Source organism: Myotis davidii, unplaced genomic scaffold, assembly GCF_000327345.1.
Source record: "Myotis davidii unplaced genomic scaffold, ASM32734v1 scaffold73, whole genome shotgun sequence".
Classification (NCBI taxonomy): domain Eukaryota; kingdom Metazoa; phylum Chordata; class Mammalia; order Chiroptera; family Vespertilionidae; genus Myotis; species Myotis davidii.
The window spans coordinates 4,173,770-4,190,069 of NW_006286675.1; the positions used below are offsets into that span (position 1 = coordinate 4,173,770).

At 49.0% G+C, this 16,300-nt stretch overlaps 1 protein-coding gene across 3 annotated transcripts in view; it reads right to left on the reverse strand.

The window, feature by feature from the left end:
• Positions 1-16,300, reverse strand: part of VGLL4 (vestigial like family member 4) — a 147,823-nt gene that overhangs the window by 12,523 nt on the left and 119,000 nt on the right. Inside the window, exon 1 of one of the 3 annotated variants that reach the window (XM_006758279.2) lies at positions 8,491-8,582. The exons of the other annotated variants lie outside the window; for them this stretch is intronic. Coding sequence (XP_006758342.1) covers positions 8,491-8,504 — 14 coding nt within the window. The 5' untranslated portion in view covers positions 8,505-8,582. Of the gene's footprint in view, positions 1-8,490; positions 8,583-16,300 lie in introns of those variants that run through there. 3 annotated transcript variants of the gene reach the window in all.

A 16,300-nucleotide genomic window follows, 5' to 3' on the forward strand; every position in this document is an offset into this window, starting at 1 on the left:
CACCTTTAATTTTTAATAAGTCCCTCAGAGAATACACTTAATGCCACTGAAGCGTGGCTGAAAATGGCTGACATGTCATACTTTACCACAATTTAAAATAGGAACAATTTTTAAAATCTCTCTGTATGAAAGGCTAATATGCAAAGTGTGCCCTTAGGAGTTCGACCGGGAGACCAGGAGTTCAATCGATCACTATGACGTGCGCTGACCACTAAGGGGCGGCGTGGAACGAAGGAAGGCCCTGGCCAGCAGCTGGAAGGGCCCAATCGGCCCTGATCGCCAGCCAGGCCTAGGGACCCTGCCCTAGGCATCCCCATGGCCACTACTTATAGAGTCCTCAGGTTCATGACGTGCCTCAGGTGGGGGCCCTGCCCAGGTTTACAGAAAAGAGGACCAAGCTGCAGAAAATGAACACTTAGCCTCAGATCCAGGTGGAGGCAGGATGTCACCTGCCATTCAGCCGTTCTCACCCCAGGCCCTATGACAGCTCTGTATCACCCCCAAGCTTCCGGGAGGCCTTCCTGACCCCCCAGACTGCAGGGATAGTTAACAGTGAGAACCTGGACGTGTCTGTGAAGGCACCAGCCCCCAAGGCACACCCGCAGTGAGCTGTGTCGCCTTACTGTCTTCATCAGCCAGCTCCGTGGAGCTGTCCCCAGGGGCAGTCCAGCCACCCCAGCTGGACCAGACACCCTGGAGGCCCAGGTCTGCAGGCTCTGTCCCTCCCCAGTGCCGGGCACAAAACTGAGCACACAGCAGGCGTGTTCACAACTATTCCTTGAATATGTGAAGTATTGAAGTACAGGTACTATGCTGGGTCCACTTAACAGCCTCTGTGGTGAATGAAAAGGGAATTGAGGACATTTCAGAGGAAATTATCAGCAGAAAAGACTTCTTTTTCTGAAAAAGCAGTGTTCAGGGAACATTTAAGCATTGGGCATTGGTGGTAGTGAGCTGTCCCCTCTCCCTCTTAACTACCTTCTCCAGCTTTTGTTTTCCTCCACCCACTTCTCGATGTCCCCCAGCTTGTCCAACCTTCACACTCATGGGATGCACACATCACCCCTTCCTTCTCCTTGTGAGCAGGACACTTCACTGCTGCTTGGCCAACCCAGAAGGTTCTTGGTTTGTCCCCAAGGCACCCTGGCCCAGTCTCATCCCTGCTCAGTACCCATTCGGACGGGACGTGGAGGGGGCAGCCCTGAGCACAGATGCCGACAGCATGTGGAGGTGCTGGGAAATGGCAGGCTGTGTGTCATGGGCAGAAGGCAGTTGGGAAACACTTGCATCCATGTGTCCCAGAGACACGGAGCCACCCAGGGTCAGCAGTGAAAAGGGGGAAGAGACTGCCTTTCCTTAAGGGCAGAGAAAGACGGTGTTGGGTAAGACAACCATCATGGCTTAATCTCAAATAATCCAGAAATGGGTTACCTCACACCCTGCCACCATCAAAGGCTCAAGGGAACCCAACCTGAGTGTGAAGGACACTGCCACTGGCAAACAATGTTGCCACAGCGATCCCCCCACATCAGATGTCCCCCATTAACTCGCAGCAAAGGCAGCACCCCCTTCCTGCTAACTCAGATTTCAAAAAAATCAGCCACACGGAACTAAGCAACACCTCATATGCTCAAACACGTGACATGACCTGCAATCCCGGTGAGAAAAGCATATACCATTGCAACATCGCCCTCAGAAAGCAGTGTCCAAAAGAAGAATGCAAAACACGTATCTTCTTCACCCCCATTTTATAGATGAGTAAACTGAGGTTCCGAGAGGTTGAGTAACTTATCTGAAGTAAAAGGATTCTAATTTATGTGACTGGTTCCAAAGCCTTTCTTTTGCACCTTCCCCTCTCAAGAGAGAAGTTGAGAAAACTACAAAGACCTATGTACCTACCACCCAGAGCTGAGAAGTGAAACCGCACTATCCTGTCTGCTTCAGACCTTTTCTTTCCTCCTAAAGGAAAGACCAGCAGTGATCAAGCAGAACAGGATGGAGACAGCTGCTGCCCCTTCTCCCTCCCCTCACCCCCAGGTGCACCCGCTGTCCAGTATTTGGGGATACTCTTCCTATCTGTAAATCTACCTATAAATAACATGTAGCACATTTTAAATTCACGGTATCACACTGTATGTATTGCTTTACAACCACGCTTTCCCCCCTCACCTGGTGTTGGGGCCCTACCCATGATCTGACTAGAGATCGTTTGTCCATCTAACTTTGCTGCTGTACAGTATTCCTTCATATGAGCACCCCACAATTTACACCCCCCCCAGTAAGGTATTTGGACAGTCTCTGGGTCCTCCTTACTGTACACAGCTCCATGTTTATACCCCTGTGCCCGTCTCCTGTGCCTGCTGCAAGGTTTCTGAATGCCTCCTGGGTAGTTACCCAGAAGTTACCAGCGTGGCTGAGGATCTGTTCGTACAGGTGTCCGCCATTCTACTTTCTTCTCTGAATTACCTTTAACTTGTTACGGGTTAACTATGTCCCCCCAGAGATGTTGAAGTCCTAACTTCCTGCCCGCAAACGGAATCTTATTGGTAAACAGAGTCACTGCAGATAATGGGGTGAAGATGAGGTCATTCGGGTAGACCCTCCTCCAATGGGATCGGTGTCCTTATAAAGAGCAGACCTTTGGACAGAGTGACAGGCATGTGCAGAGGAAAGAGGATGTGAGGACATGGGGAGGATGCTATCTTAAGCCAAGGAAGGCCTGAGGCCACCCGAAGGCTAGGCCTGGGCAGAGCCTTCCCTCAGCCCCGGGGGGACACCAACCTGCTGACACCGGAACAGGCCTCCGTGAGCCGGCTCCTTTCTGTGCCCGGTTTCCTCCCTTGGTTACCAGGCGGCCATTCCTGGAGTAACTGCCTGCCATCTGCTGGGATCCCTTACCTCTCCCTTCCCCTCACCGCGGGCCTAAAAGCCAGGCAACCGGGTCTGCTGGGAAGACGCGTAAAGGGAGAGTCCCCAGGGCCGCCCGCGTGAGTGCAGTGCCCGCATCTCTGGCATCCAGACATCGTATTTCCTCGGGAAAGCAGGGCTTCCCGGCCGGCCGCCTACCCAGGAGCAAGACCCGCCGCAATGTCGGCCTCAGAGCAGAGCTCCTACATGCTGCGGGGAGACTCGCATTTCTGCATTGCTCAACTCTAAGTAAAAAAAAAATTGTTTAGCCAGTTTTCTTTGACTACAACTGTCTGCACATGTTTTCCATCATTAGCTGAGACAAGAGGAAAAAGTAAAGTCTGAGAAACGAGGTCAACCCCGAGAACAGGATTGGAAAAGCATCTGGTCTGCCCCCCCATTAGCACCTGCGACCAAGAAGGCAGTGGGCTCTCCCGTGGGCCGGGCCGGGACTTGCTACAAACGCGCCGGCTCCCCCGTGTGCACCACACACCGCATGCCCACATGCGTCCACTCAGAGTCTTCACATGAATGGAGATGTTGCTGAGACTCATCAAATACAAGTTAATTTAAAATTCCTACTGCTACTAAATGCGTGGTCATTTTTGTCATTATGTATCCTCTCACTAGTGATGTAACAAATACAACCGCCATCATACTTTGGGCATTAACGACAGTCGCTGCACCAGAGGAGGGATGGAAGCATGACATCTTCCTTCTGTAACTCAGCTACAATGTCTGAGGTGGGCAGGGACCTTCTCTGCACACAACAGACATACCAACATGGCGATACTCCGCTTGGCTATCCTTTACGGACCACATGATACACCTGGGATGAGGAAGGACAGAAGCGAGGGATTTGCCCAATGAGACCGCCTGCCATCCGGAGCCAGCTTTTAAATGCACAGTGTCTGCACCAGCTTTGCTGGGGTGACCAGAAGCTCAGTTCTTCTTGCTGCGCCCCCATTCTCTCCCCACCGCCCCCCCACACACGCCCTTGTGCTAGCGAAGTGTGGAACCCGCTGCTCAGGAAGCACACGATGGAACTCACTCCCTTCGTCAATCATTCCAGAGAGGCCTGGAGTGAAGCAAACTAGGGAAGGGGATGCTACGCACAGCGCGCTGCCCAGACGTTTCCGTAGTCAGGGCCCGCCACGGTGCCTGGCACACAGGAGCCACTTTATGTCTGAACCAGCCAAAAGCAAACCAGTTCTGGGGGGAAACCAGCACCAACCGGTCTGAGTAAGACAGGGGCACTCATGAAGCTCCCGGGCAGCACCTGGCCGAGGGTGACCGAGGAACCGCCCAGCCATCCAACCCCCGTCGTCATTTCCGCTGCATTCTTCTGGTCTGCTGCCGAGCCGATTTCGTAATTCCATTCCAATGCTTCTGATGGCTCACTCTGAGCTTTCACTCCACATTTCGCAGCAAATTGCTGGAAAACATTATAAAACCGTCAAGGTTCGGTGCTTTGTCCTCCTCACAGGAAGGGCGTTTCCTGGTGAAATGGCAGTGAATAGAGGGGAGGGACGCGGGACAGCAGGGCCCCTCCGATGCTACACGCACGGCACTTACTTCCTCCCTAAGCAATTCACTCAACTATTGAACCTTCAATAAAAGTTCTTCCTCATAATGCATGAAACCTGCTTTCCTGTAGGATTCTTGGTTCAAAGCGCAGTCCTTTGGGAAAATCTCAATGAAATCCATTTCTTCTTCCAACTACTAGCCAACTAGTGCTTCTATGTCAGCTCTGCCATGCCCAGAACCCTCTTCACCAAACGAGAATCCCTCCAAATAACCCCAATACCAGACCCCCCCCCAACCCCGTCCTGTCACCCACCTCCTCGTGGTCTCCAAATTAATATTCATCTCCAGATGCAATGTAAAGAACAGCGCACACAGGAAAAGATCACTCCCTTCCATTTATGGTAGCTTATTTCTGAACCAAAAACCAGGGCACAGGTCTAACAAGCAAGCACTGAAATAATCAGAATAGGACATCCGAAATCAGGATTATTGCAGGACCTGTAGTCAGCTGTGACCCCACCGTCCACAGCACCCCTGGAGATGCCAACAGTGACTTCTGCAGCCTGTCACACAGTAGGTGTGGCCACCTGAGATCCCCCTGCTCAGCTTTTTTCTTTTAATTCCACTTTATCTGTTACCCCCATACTGGCTGGAGATATAGATGAGTTACTGCATATATCTGCATCACACATGCATGCATATCAGAAACAGACGATCAAATTTCCTTCCTGTGCTATTTACTGTGTTGCAATTCCCTCCTCCCTCACTTCCTCCCCGGCCCCCTCCCTGCTACTAAATGTGTGGTCATTTTTGTCATTATGTATCCTCTCAATAAGTGATGTAACAAATACAACCATCATCATACTTTGGGCATTAACAACGACAGTCGCTGCACCAGAGGAGGGATGGAAGCATGACATCTTCCTTCTCAGCTACAATGTCTGAGGTGGGCAGGGGCCTTCTCTGCACAACAGACATATCAACATGGCGATACTCCGCTTGGCTATCCTTTAAGGACCACATGATACACCACAATCCCATTTCTATAGCTGAGGGCAAGCAGACACCCCACCACCACCACCACCACCACCATGGGGGTGATAGCCAAATTGTTTTGTGGACTTACTGATATTAGAGGATAACCTGTAACTCAGTACATTTATTCAACACTAAACAGAAATTAGAAAGCCAGTTCTCCTTTTAGAACTGCCCACTTACCCTGACTAGCATCAGAAACTTGGCAGGCAAAATTCCATTGGAGTTAAGTGATAATTATACTAAAAAGTTTGTGAGTATAGTATTGAGTATATAAAATGGTTAAATTATAAAACTGTTATCAAAGGGCCTTCCAGCCGGGAGGAAATCATGTAGTGCACTACTTTCCTCTGAGCTGAACCCCATCTTTCCAAACACCAGTGCAGCAATTCTCAACCTGTGGGTCGCGACCCCTTTGGCGGTCGAACGACCCTTTCACAGGGGTCGCCTAAGACCATCCTGCATTTCAGATATTTACATTACGGTTCATAACACTAGCAACATTACGGTTATGCAGTAGCAAGGAAAATAATTTTATGGTTGGGGGTCACCACAACATGAGGAACTGTATTAAAGGGTCAGAAGGTTGAGAACCACTGCACTAGTGGCTAGTGGACGCCTGTGTATCTTTCCCAGGTGCTCCAGGTAAGGCAAATCGGCCCTTACACCGTTACTCCATTGTTCTTGGCACAAAGTGCTGGGTGTCCCTGTCCACATGCCCTTCTGTATCCCCAGGGCATAAGCATCCTGCCTGGTAGCTTATGATGCTAACCTTTGTTAAATTAGATCATGTTGCTGAGCCTTTTTCTTCATTGAAATGGAATCCTGCTACTTGGTGGTCTCTGCCTTAAACCCTAACTACCCTTTAAATTAAAATTACCGCCCCCAAGAGTCATCACCCTGTGACTGCATTATTAGGCACCAAATATCACATCCTGGGAGAGAGGAACTTCCGTCCTCCAAACGGCTCACTTCCTCCCAGCCTGAGGATGGACCACAAAGGCTAAACCCTGCTTTCCCATTCTTTTGGGTAATAGACTCGTTATTGTTTGTCAGCTGAACTAAATAAAGTTAATCATTAGTCCTAAGAAGGTATTTTAATTTACAGTGGTACAATAAACATAAAATTCATCATTTTAGTCATTTTTAAGTGTACAGTTCGGCAGCATTAAATACATTCACACTGTTGTACAACCTTCTAACTCCTGTTTCCCCTCCCCGAGCCCCTGGCAACCACCATTCTACTTTCTCTTTCTATGCATTTGACCCCTCACAAAGTGCAATCATATACGATTTGTCCTTCACTTATCACCCCACCCTGGCAGTGTATCCATGCTACAGCTCGGGCCGGAGCGTTGTTCCTTCTTAAAGGCTGAGGAATAGTGCACTGTGTGTACCAACCTCATGGTGTGTATCTGGATGTAGTGATGGACACCTGGGCTGCTTCCACCCCTTGGCTTCTGTGAATGCGGCTGCTATGAACGTGGGTGTACGAGTATCTCTTTGAGACTCTGCTGTCCATTCTTTTGGGTATCTATACCCATAACCACACTTGCTGGGTCATACGGTAACTCTATGCTTACTTTTTAGTCCTTAGATGTTTTGACACATCAGTGGTGGTAAAGCAGGTTGGAGCAGGGTGCCATTTTCAAGATGTTTGTCCCTCTCTACCAGCGAGAAATAAGAGGTTTTCGAAAGGTCGGGTCTGACCCACCACAACAAAATGCAAGTCTTTGTAAACACAGCCCAAGTGGCTCACGAGAGAAATGCTCATGGACAATGTAAACATTTGACATAAAAGTTAAATAAACAAAACGCATCCATCGCCAATTCACTAAATTCGGCAAACACAGGCACACGGTCCATGAGGCAGCAATCCACAGTGAGCGTGGTGGGGACTCACAAGCTACACACATATTTGTGGTTCTCGTTTCTCACCATGGGCCTTTAAAAATTACTTCGAGTCATCAAGGATGGCTAATGTTAATAATATGTAAGTAATAACTACCATTCGTATAACATTAGCGGACAGTTTTACACAAAGTGCTTTGCACATATATTATCGCCAGCATATCTTCAATCTGCAGCTCCTCTGTGCTGCCCAGAAAACGTGTTTCTCAGATGATGGGACTGAAAGCCTGCCATACAACTGTGCAGGCAGGTGAGACATGGCTCCCGCGGTCCGTTACTTGGCTCTCCATTTTACCCTCAGCTTCACTGCAGAGCAAGGAGGGGAGGAAAAGGGCGGGAGGGGTGGCTGCTCTGCGGAGTCACTTCACAAGTTCCCGAGAGAGTAAACAAAAGCACTCATTTTCTATTAAATGTGAAGGATCTCTCGGTGTCTAATGGATCTTGTGCGCTCAGACAGCTCAGAAGAGGGACTCAAGTAAAATTTCCATGGAGGGAAGTGGTCAAATAGCTGAGGTCAAAACCTCTAGACTGCAATTGTGGCCAAGTGCTTTTATTTCCCTTGTAATTTTCTTTAAGAATAAATGCTAAACCTAAAACATACCCTCTTCTGGAGGGGATCCTGGCAGCTCAACTCAGTGGGAAGAAAAGGCACCCTCCACGCCCCAAATCAGCAACCACTCAAGCCAGGCGCCATTGTCTAGAGGCGGTCACATGATAGCCCAGCCTGGCAGTCACATGTCAGCCATCACCTGAAACTTGGTTCCTTTCAGCCCATTAAGGAAACCATTACCCATGTGCACGAACCCTAGCAGCTCACACGTGCCATCGGCAGCCAGCCTGCAGCCCTGTGCACAGCCCCCACTCCCCGTGCCGTCCCCTCTCGGAAGAACCTGTACCTGACGTGGATCTGACTGGGACAAGGTGCCATTCGGCGCGGGGTGAGGGGTGAGAGGGAAAATCACTGCTGTCCCTTCTGAGCAAAACCAACTCTCCCTCTCCCAGCACTTGCTGCCTCACAGTTTAAATTAATTACAGCTGAAAATACAGAGTTGCCATCTGGTTTGAAAAAGCAAGGATAAGGGAGTAAAATGAAAGGGTTTTGGTACTAACCTCACTTTAATCATTGCCAAAGAGCATGAAGACAGCCCAGCGTCCTCCCACAAGAAAGCCCTGGGCCTCACAAACTTGGCAAGCAGTCCCAGGCACAAAACTGGAGAGGCGGACGCCTGTCAGAATAAAAGTCCCCGGCCGGAGGGAGCCGGGCAAGGTAAGGGGCCCGCCTGCCCTGGGCTGCAGGCTGCAGGAGAAGTTTCCTCTGGGTCCTGGGATAGGTTAGCAACTCCTGGGAGGGTTTATTTACAGAGGGTGACTTGCCAAAAAACGTTACACGCATCATTACAGTTCCATTTTGTGAGAAAATAGGTCTGCTGTCAGAATTATAGTACGTGATTTCCCCTTTCTTTGTTTCTCCATCTTGCATAACATCAGGCTTTTATAAAACTCCAAAATTAAGGCTAAACAAAACACCTGAGAGGCAGGCTGCTGGGGAAGGCAGCCAGCTCTGCCAGAACAATGCATGCAATTCCGAGGCACCCTCGCCACCGGCCCCTGCAGAAGGAATGTCAAAAATCCCTCTTTTTCCTCCGCTGCAGCCACAACTACAGTCTCCCTTGTGTTTTGTAGGGAGCAACTTCCTGCTGCTTTCCTCCCACCAGCAGAATCCTGGATGAGAGACGCTTTTCTGTTTGGACTCTTGGGCTGCAGAAAATGCTGACTGCAGGGCTAGGGAAGGCAAGGTACCACAGCGACCCTTGGTTTGGCGTGGTGGGCTGAAGGTGGGCGCAAGAAAACGCTGAGTCTGCAGCTTCCTTAACTGCTTCCCAGCGTCAACCAGCCCACAGAAGTGGAGCATCCATCAGAGTCCCCGTCCGGTTAAGTTAACGTTTCAGGGCCCGCTGCTGAGTCCTTTTCGACCAGAGGAGTTTTGCACATAAAACCTATTATGCACCTGAGTCCAGGTGCTTTCAGAAAGTAACACCCACTGAGGCCCAGCGGTGTTTCCTGAATTAAACTCTGATCAACCAGTCACAGTCTTTATAAACCAGAGATCGGAATTGTAACAGAAGATTACGGAGACAAGCATTTCTATTCTAGGGGAAAACATGTTTTCAAACCAAAAAATGATGCGAGAGTTGTCCAAACCCTGCCCGGACGGAATCACTGTCTATAGCAACAGTGTCCACAACACCCGCAATCTCAGGAGTGTAGCTTTCGAGTAAATGGCACATCTGTCAAACCACAGGAAACATCTGGCAAAATGGTTAAATAAAAACAGAATTTCAACTTTTGATTTCACAGCTTGCTTACAGTACCCAACAAGAGACTATTAAAACAAATACCCAAAGCTTTCTGACCGCTCACCGTGCTCAGCGTGATAGTGAAACAGCCATGTCCCTGAGTGGGACGGGGGAGCTAGCAGACAAGCCAGGAAAGGCCAGCTGCAATCCTATTGTTTTCCTGTGGGGGCGGCAGGGCCCCTGTTCTCACCGGGACTGTGGCCACCACCTTCCAAGGGCCAACCCCAGAAACTTCCTCAGGGCCCGTGGTCGGCAAACTGTGGCTCTCGAGCCACATGCGGCTCTTTGGCCCCTTGAGTGTGGCTCTTCCTAAACCTTAGGAGTGCCCTAATTAAGTTAATGACAATGTACCTACCTATATAGTTTAAGTTTAAAAAATTTGGCTCTCAAAAGAAATTTCAATCGTTGTACTGTTGATATTTGGCTCTGTTGACTAATGAGTTTGCCGACCACTGCTCAGGGCTGACTCCTTCGCACACACCCACATCCCCCAGTGCCACCAACCAAGCAGGCACTCAGGAAATGATGGGTAAATGAACTCATGAAGATACAAACAATGCGTTCTCTTCATTCCACAGCAAACATGCAGTGAGCACATACGGTCATCCTGCCATCAACACACAGCCTAGATATGTGTCACAAGCTCCTAGCCGACACTTCCAGTCCCTGCCAGCACACTTAAGAAGCCTTTTCCTTTAAAGAAAAGATTGAATGATTTAACCAATCCCAAATTTTTAAAAATGTGTATCTCAAAAGCAGAGTAAAGTTGAAAAGCAAATAAATTAGGAAACTGGTTATTTTCTTAACATCTGAGAGAGGATCCTTAACACATAGAGTGGTAACATATTAATAGAAAGAAGTGGAACACCATATTTTTTGTTTTTTTAGGAAGAGATATAAACAGTCACAAAAGAAGAAAACCAAATGGCCAATAAGTATGAAAAGATCGCTCAAGTTCCCTACTACCAGAAAGGGGGGAAAAGGCAAGTTATCACACAATGATTCTCCTATGAAACTTGCAAAGATTAAACACACATGATAACAGCCACCTTTCTGATGATGTAGGGCGACGGGCACAGGCTTACAGTGGCTGGTGGGAACGTGAATCAGTAAACCTACTAGATACCAAATGGCAGGGAGCACAAATGGGTGCCCTCTGGCTCAGAAATTCAACTTCCAGGAACATGGGAAAATGAGGTATGAACAAGGACGGAAATACAGAGAAAGCCCTAGAAATTCTGCAAATGACAGCGAAACATAGAAACAAACCAAACATCTGCATTTGTTAACAAGTTCCTTCGGTTACAAGCAACATAAAACAAGGCTGGCTAGCTTATGAGTAAAAATATGGGCGAGTTTATGGGAAGGATACTGTGCTGCATATTTCTTAGAAATGAAGAGTTGAACAACCAATCCCTGAAAAAGGAAATAAACGAGGTGGCCCTGAGAACCTGAGCAACGGGAGGTGGGAAGAGTTCCATGCTCCTGTGACACGCTCCCCAAGGCCTGCTCCTGCTCCAGCTCCAGCTGCCTGCCCTCGCCCAGCACCGGGCAAGATGCTCAGCTGGGAGACCCCACCGCCAACCCCTCCAACTGTTGCCCTCACTAACCAGGAGAACCAACGTCACCTTCCTAGGGCCTGCGTATACAGCTGACCCTTGAGTAACGTACGGTTAGGGGCACTGAGCTCCCCCCACCAAACGCAGAAACCCTATAACATTTCTTACTTCCCCCAAAACTTGACGAATAGCTTACTGTTGACCAGAAACCTCACCAATAACATCAACCACCAATAACATTATGTAGGTTGTATGTATTACATACTGTATTCTTACAACGTGGTGAACCAAAAGAAAAATGTTATTAAGAAAATCGTAAGAGAAAACATGTACATGTAGTTTATGCATTCATGACATACCCTTTTCTTAATTTTTTTCATTATTTCTAAGCTGTGTGGTGCATCTGCAAGTTTTTCCAAATTGTCACAAGTTTCCAAATAAAGTTCCCAATCCATTTATTGAAAACAATCTGTGTGTAAGTGGGCCCATGCAGTTCAAACCCATGTCATTTAAGGGTCAACTGTATACCCATCTCCACTCACAGCACCCTTAAAAAGTTACTAACATCAAGCCTTAAAAATTCTAAAACTGTTTTTGTTATATATATTATACGTGCCGCTAAAAATTAGAAGACAAAACACACACACACACACACACACACACGCGCGCGCGCACACACACACACGCGCGCGCGCACACACACACACGCGCGCGCGCACACACACACACGCGCGCGCGCACACACACACACGCGCGCGCGCACACACACACACGCGCGCGCGCACACACACACACGCGCGCGCGCACACACACACACGCGCGCGCGCACACACACACACGCGCGCGCGCACACACACACACGCGCGCGCGCACACACACACACGCGCGCGCGCACACACACACACGCGCGCGCGCACACACACACACGCGCGCGCGCACACACACACACGCGCGCGCGCACACACACACACGCGCGCGCGCACACACACACACGCGCGCGCGCACACACACACACGCGCGCGCGCACACACACACACGCGCGCGCGCACACACACACACGCGCGCGCGCACACACACACACGCGCGCGCGCACACACACACACGCGCGCGCGCACACACACACACGCGCGCGCGCACACACACACACGCGCGCGCGCACACACACACACGCGCGCGCGCACACACACACACGCGCGCGCGCACACACACACACGCGCGCGCGCACACACACACACGCGCGCACACACACACACACACACGCCACCAGTTCTCACAGTCAGACTTCACCTGAGCTTCAAATGAGTTATTTCTAAGTAAAAAACTAGGGATCTTACAAAAACGCAATCTACTAGGGTTTTATTGGGGTTTGTAGATTTAGGGAGAAGAGGAACAAGGTATGGATGGGGCTCCACTATGCCATGAATAAGCAAGTGAAAGTACTGTGTGGGGGGGCTTTTTTTTTTTTTTTTAAGTAAAACTGTTAGAATTGTTGGCTAGAAACAGAAATGAGCCTTGGGCGCAGTAATAAAAATGTATGAAAAGGTGACTTAAGTTATCTTAGAGCAGACATGAAAATTTTAATTGGTTCCCTAGATCTCAGCCATCTTGTCATCCAAACCCTTCGCCTCTTTTTTCAACATGACTTCCCCCCGTTTCCCTGGTTTCTGTTCCCAAACTCACACTTCCCACCACCCAATAACCACACACATCTCCTGAACACTTCATTTATTCATCACAGACAACGTCATCCCTCCCAGGGCTGAGAGACATTCTCCCCACCACTGGTCCGACTGGCTGACACTCCAGGGCAGTCCCTGCGTGTGGTCCCTGCTCCCCTTACCACCACCACCCACCCCCACAAAATGGGAATAACTATTCTAGATTAAAGATCTCTAAAAGACACGACAACCCAACCCAATGTGCGCTTTGTAACTGAATCCTGAATTTAAAAGAAAACATCTATAAAGGGCATTGCTGAATATATCGTATATTAGATCATATCATTGTCTACAACACACATAAAAGAAAGAAAAAGCAAATATAGCAGAACATTAGCAACAGGGGAGTCTAGTAAGGATATATTACTCTGCTCATTATATTAGTTCAATGTTTCTGTAGGTCTGAACTTTTTCCAAAATAAAAAGTTGGGAGGGCGGCGGAAGGAGAGAAGGATTCGAATCGTGTTATCGCCAACTCTGGATGGAATGTCTAGAATGATCTCACTCACAGTAGAGGTGATGTGGGATGTTGGGAGGCCCTGAAGAGTCTTCAAAAAAGCTGACAAGGGATGTGAAGAGGAACCTGTGTGGTGGAGAGGAGCACGCCATACGCACGAGACGCCATGGGCAATGACAATGTTGGTTTCAAATATCAGCCTCAAATCGAAAGTCAAGAGGTGGGTTAAACAGCCCACACTGAATTGTGAGAGCTGTTTCTCACGCTCTGTGTTACCAAAAGGCATACAGTAGCAGAAATTTAAATAAATTCTTTTTAGATTTAACCATGGATAAGGAGTCTTTAGACAACTGATAGTCCAAGGAGATGACCTACTACTACTACTGAGCAATAATCCTGGGGAAGGGAGTTCGGGACAGATCATCAAAGTCCTTGAAGGGCACCTTAAAGAACTTGAATTTTATATTGTAATCAAAGAGCAGCCAGAGCCATGGCCCAACAACAGACTTTGCCCTGTCCTCCAAACAGGCTCGCAAGAAATACCTGCTTTCAACAGCGTCTCCATTCCCAAGATACACGGTTAGCCCTTGAGGATGTCTGTGTTTCAATCACTTAATTTGCTCAGCCTACCACAAAATGATGCAGTGTCATCACCAACATACGGGAACTAGGGCTATTAGCAATGCAAGCCCAGAGTTATCACACACAAATAAAATAAACACGACGACTCTATTCGAAAATAGTTGGAAAACACTTTGGCTGTGAGAACTTTTGAGGGAGATTTGAAAAACACCAGAAGTAGTAAACACTTGGGCAGCGATCTGTTTGCTTTCCTAGTATGAACAGACCTATTCTGTGGGTGGCTTTCCACCCAACGGCCATCTCTCTGTGAGGAGCACCCCACTGAACTGAATTTCCCATTTCCACAAACCTTACCTATGTTCACACCAAGACTGGAGCAAGATGCATAAGAAGAAATAGAAACGGAGGAGTGGAAAAAACCATTTCATTCATACCAAAAAAATCTGAAGGCTTGTAACTCAGAGTCAACACTGGGATAGGACCATCTGATCCAAAAAAAGCATCACAGCTGGGCTAGTGACTCAGACGGTAAACTCTGCATTTGCCCAGGTACCAGGGGTCTGCACTGTCCTGTGTGGGTGGGGAAGGTAGGCAGTGGAGGTAGTAGTGGTGGGACTCTCTCTGTTCCAAACTAGACATCAAGGCTGTAAGGTAAAAATGGAAGCACAAGACGTGGTGCCACTCAGGTTTAACTGCCTATTTACTGGAAAGGAATTCTTTCCCAAAGGGAAGAGTGTCTTGACAGTGATCTCACAGTGACTCTTTTTTCGCTGAAGCATTTACTCAGCATCTAGAAGGTGTCGGGCACTGTGCTGTGCTGGGAGCAAGTGGGACAGACATGAGTAAGGCTCGGCTCATGGCCTGGAGGAACGTGCAGTCTGGGAAAGGGGACAGAGACGGATGGGCACGTGACTACACCAAAGTGTCATCATCTTACGCAAAGAAGTGTTAGTCTAGAAGCAGAAGGAACCGCCATTTGTCAAGAGGAAGAGGCAAGGAACGTGCATGAGGACAGGAGTGTGGGCGCGTGGGCTCCCATCCGCCAAGGCGGAGCTCACTGAGGGGCAGAAACTCAGTGACAGGGGTCTGTCCAGTGTTTCCGAGAACTGACTGGGAGCCACGGGAGAATTCCAAGCACAGAGTAAGACTTCAGAAAATACTTCCAACACTGAAGTGCCAAGACCAGTATGGAGGGCGCTGCTTTGGAAATGGGGGTCCAAAGTATGGCCTGGGCCAAGTCCTATGTGGAAAATACTTAACAACCCTGGCCGGTTTGGCTCAGTGGATAGAGCGTCAGCCTACAGACTTAAGGGTCCCAGGTTCCATTCTGGTCAAGGGCCTATGCCCAGGTTGCAGGTTCAATCCCCAGTAGGGGGCGTGCAGGAGGCAGCCAATCAATGATTCTATCTCATTATTGATGTTTCTATCTCTCTCTCTCCCTCTTCCTTCCTCTCTGAAATAAATAAAAATATATTTGAAAACACTTAAACAGACTGACTCCCCAAGGTGTGGCAATGGATTAGATCTGGGAGATGAGACAGGAGGAGGTAACTTCCAGGCAACTGGAAAGTCAGCTGTCCCCTCATGAAGATGGAGGACAGCTGTGGGAAATGCTGGGAGGAGGAAGGAGTCACTAAAATCAAACCCACTGGGGCAGCACTGAGCTGGCGGTCCACACACAACGCCTACAAGGCAGGCAGCTCTCTGGTGTGAAGATTAGGTTTTGGCTGGACGTCAAGATTTGGGGATCATCCACCTTAGTGTCATTCAAGCCATGAGCTGGGGTGTCACTTCACTGGAAGGGTCTGCACAGTGAGGACCGAGCTCTGGAGAATGGAAGCAAGTAAGGAGCCATGGGACGCAGGAGAGACGAGACTTACAAGGAAGTGGAGGTCAAACAGGGTAAGGGACTGCAGGTTCCCCAGATCTGGAGATCAGCAGGTCACAGGTGAATGAAGGAGAGAAGTTTCAACCCAATGGCTGGCAAGGATCACAGCACTGGACAGGAGAGTCGACATGGAAGTGGAGGTAATCTCTCCAGAACCAGCTCAGAGGGAAGGCAAGAAGTAGAGCGGGAATGTGAGGGCATAAGGTCAAGGGAAGGCAGGGCCTTCAGCTTCCACCACTTCTCTGGCCTCAGTGAATTTCCCTTAAAGCCCCAAGCACGAGAGATGGCGCCCAAGAATCCCAAGTCAAGAAAGTACACGATAATTTCATTACAACAGTTAACTGTGCAGCACCACGCTT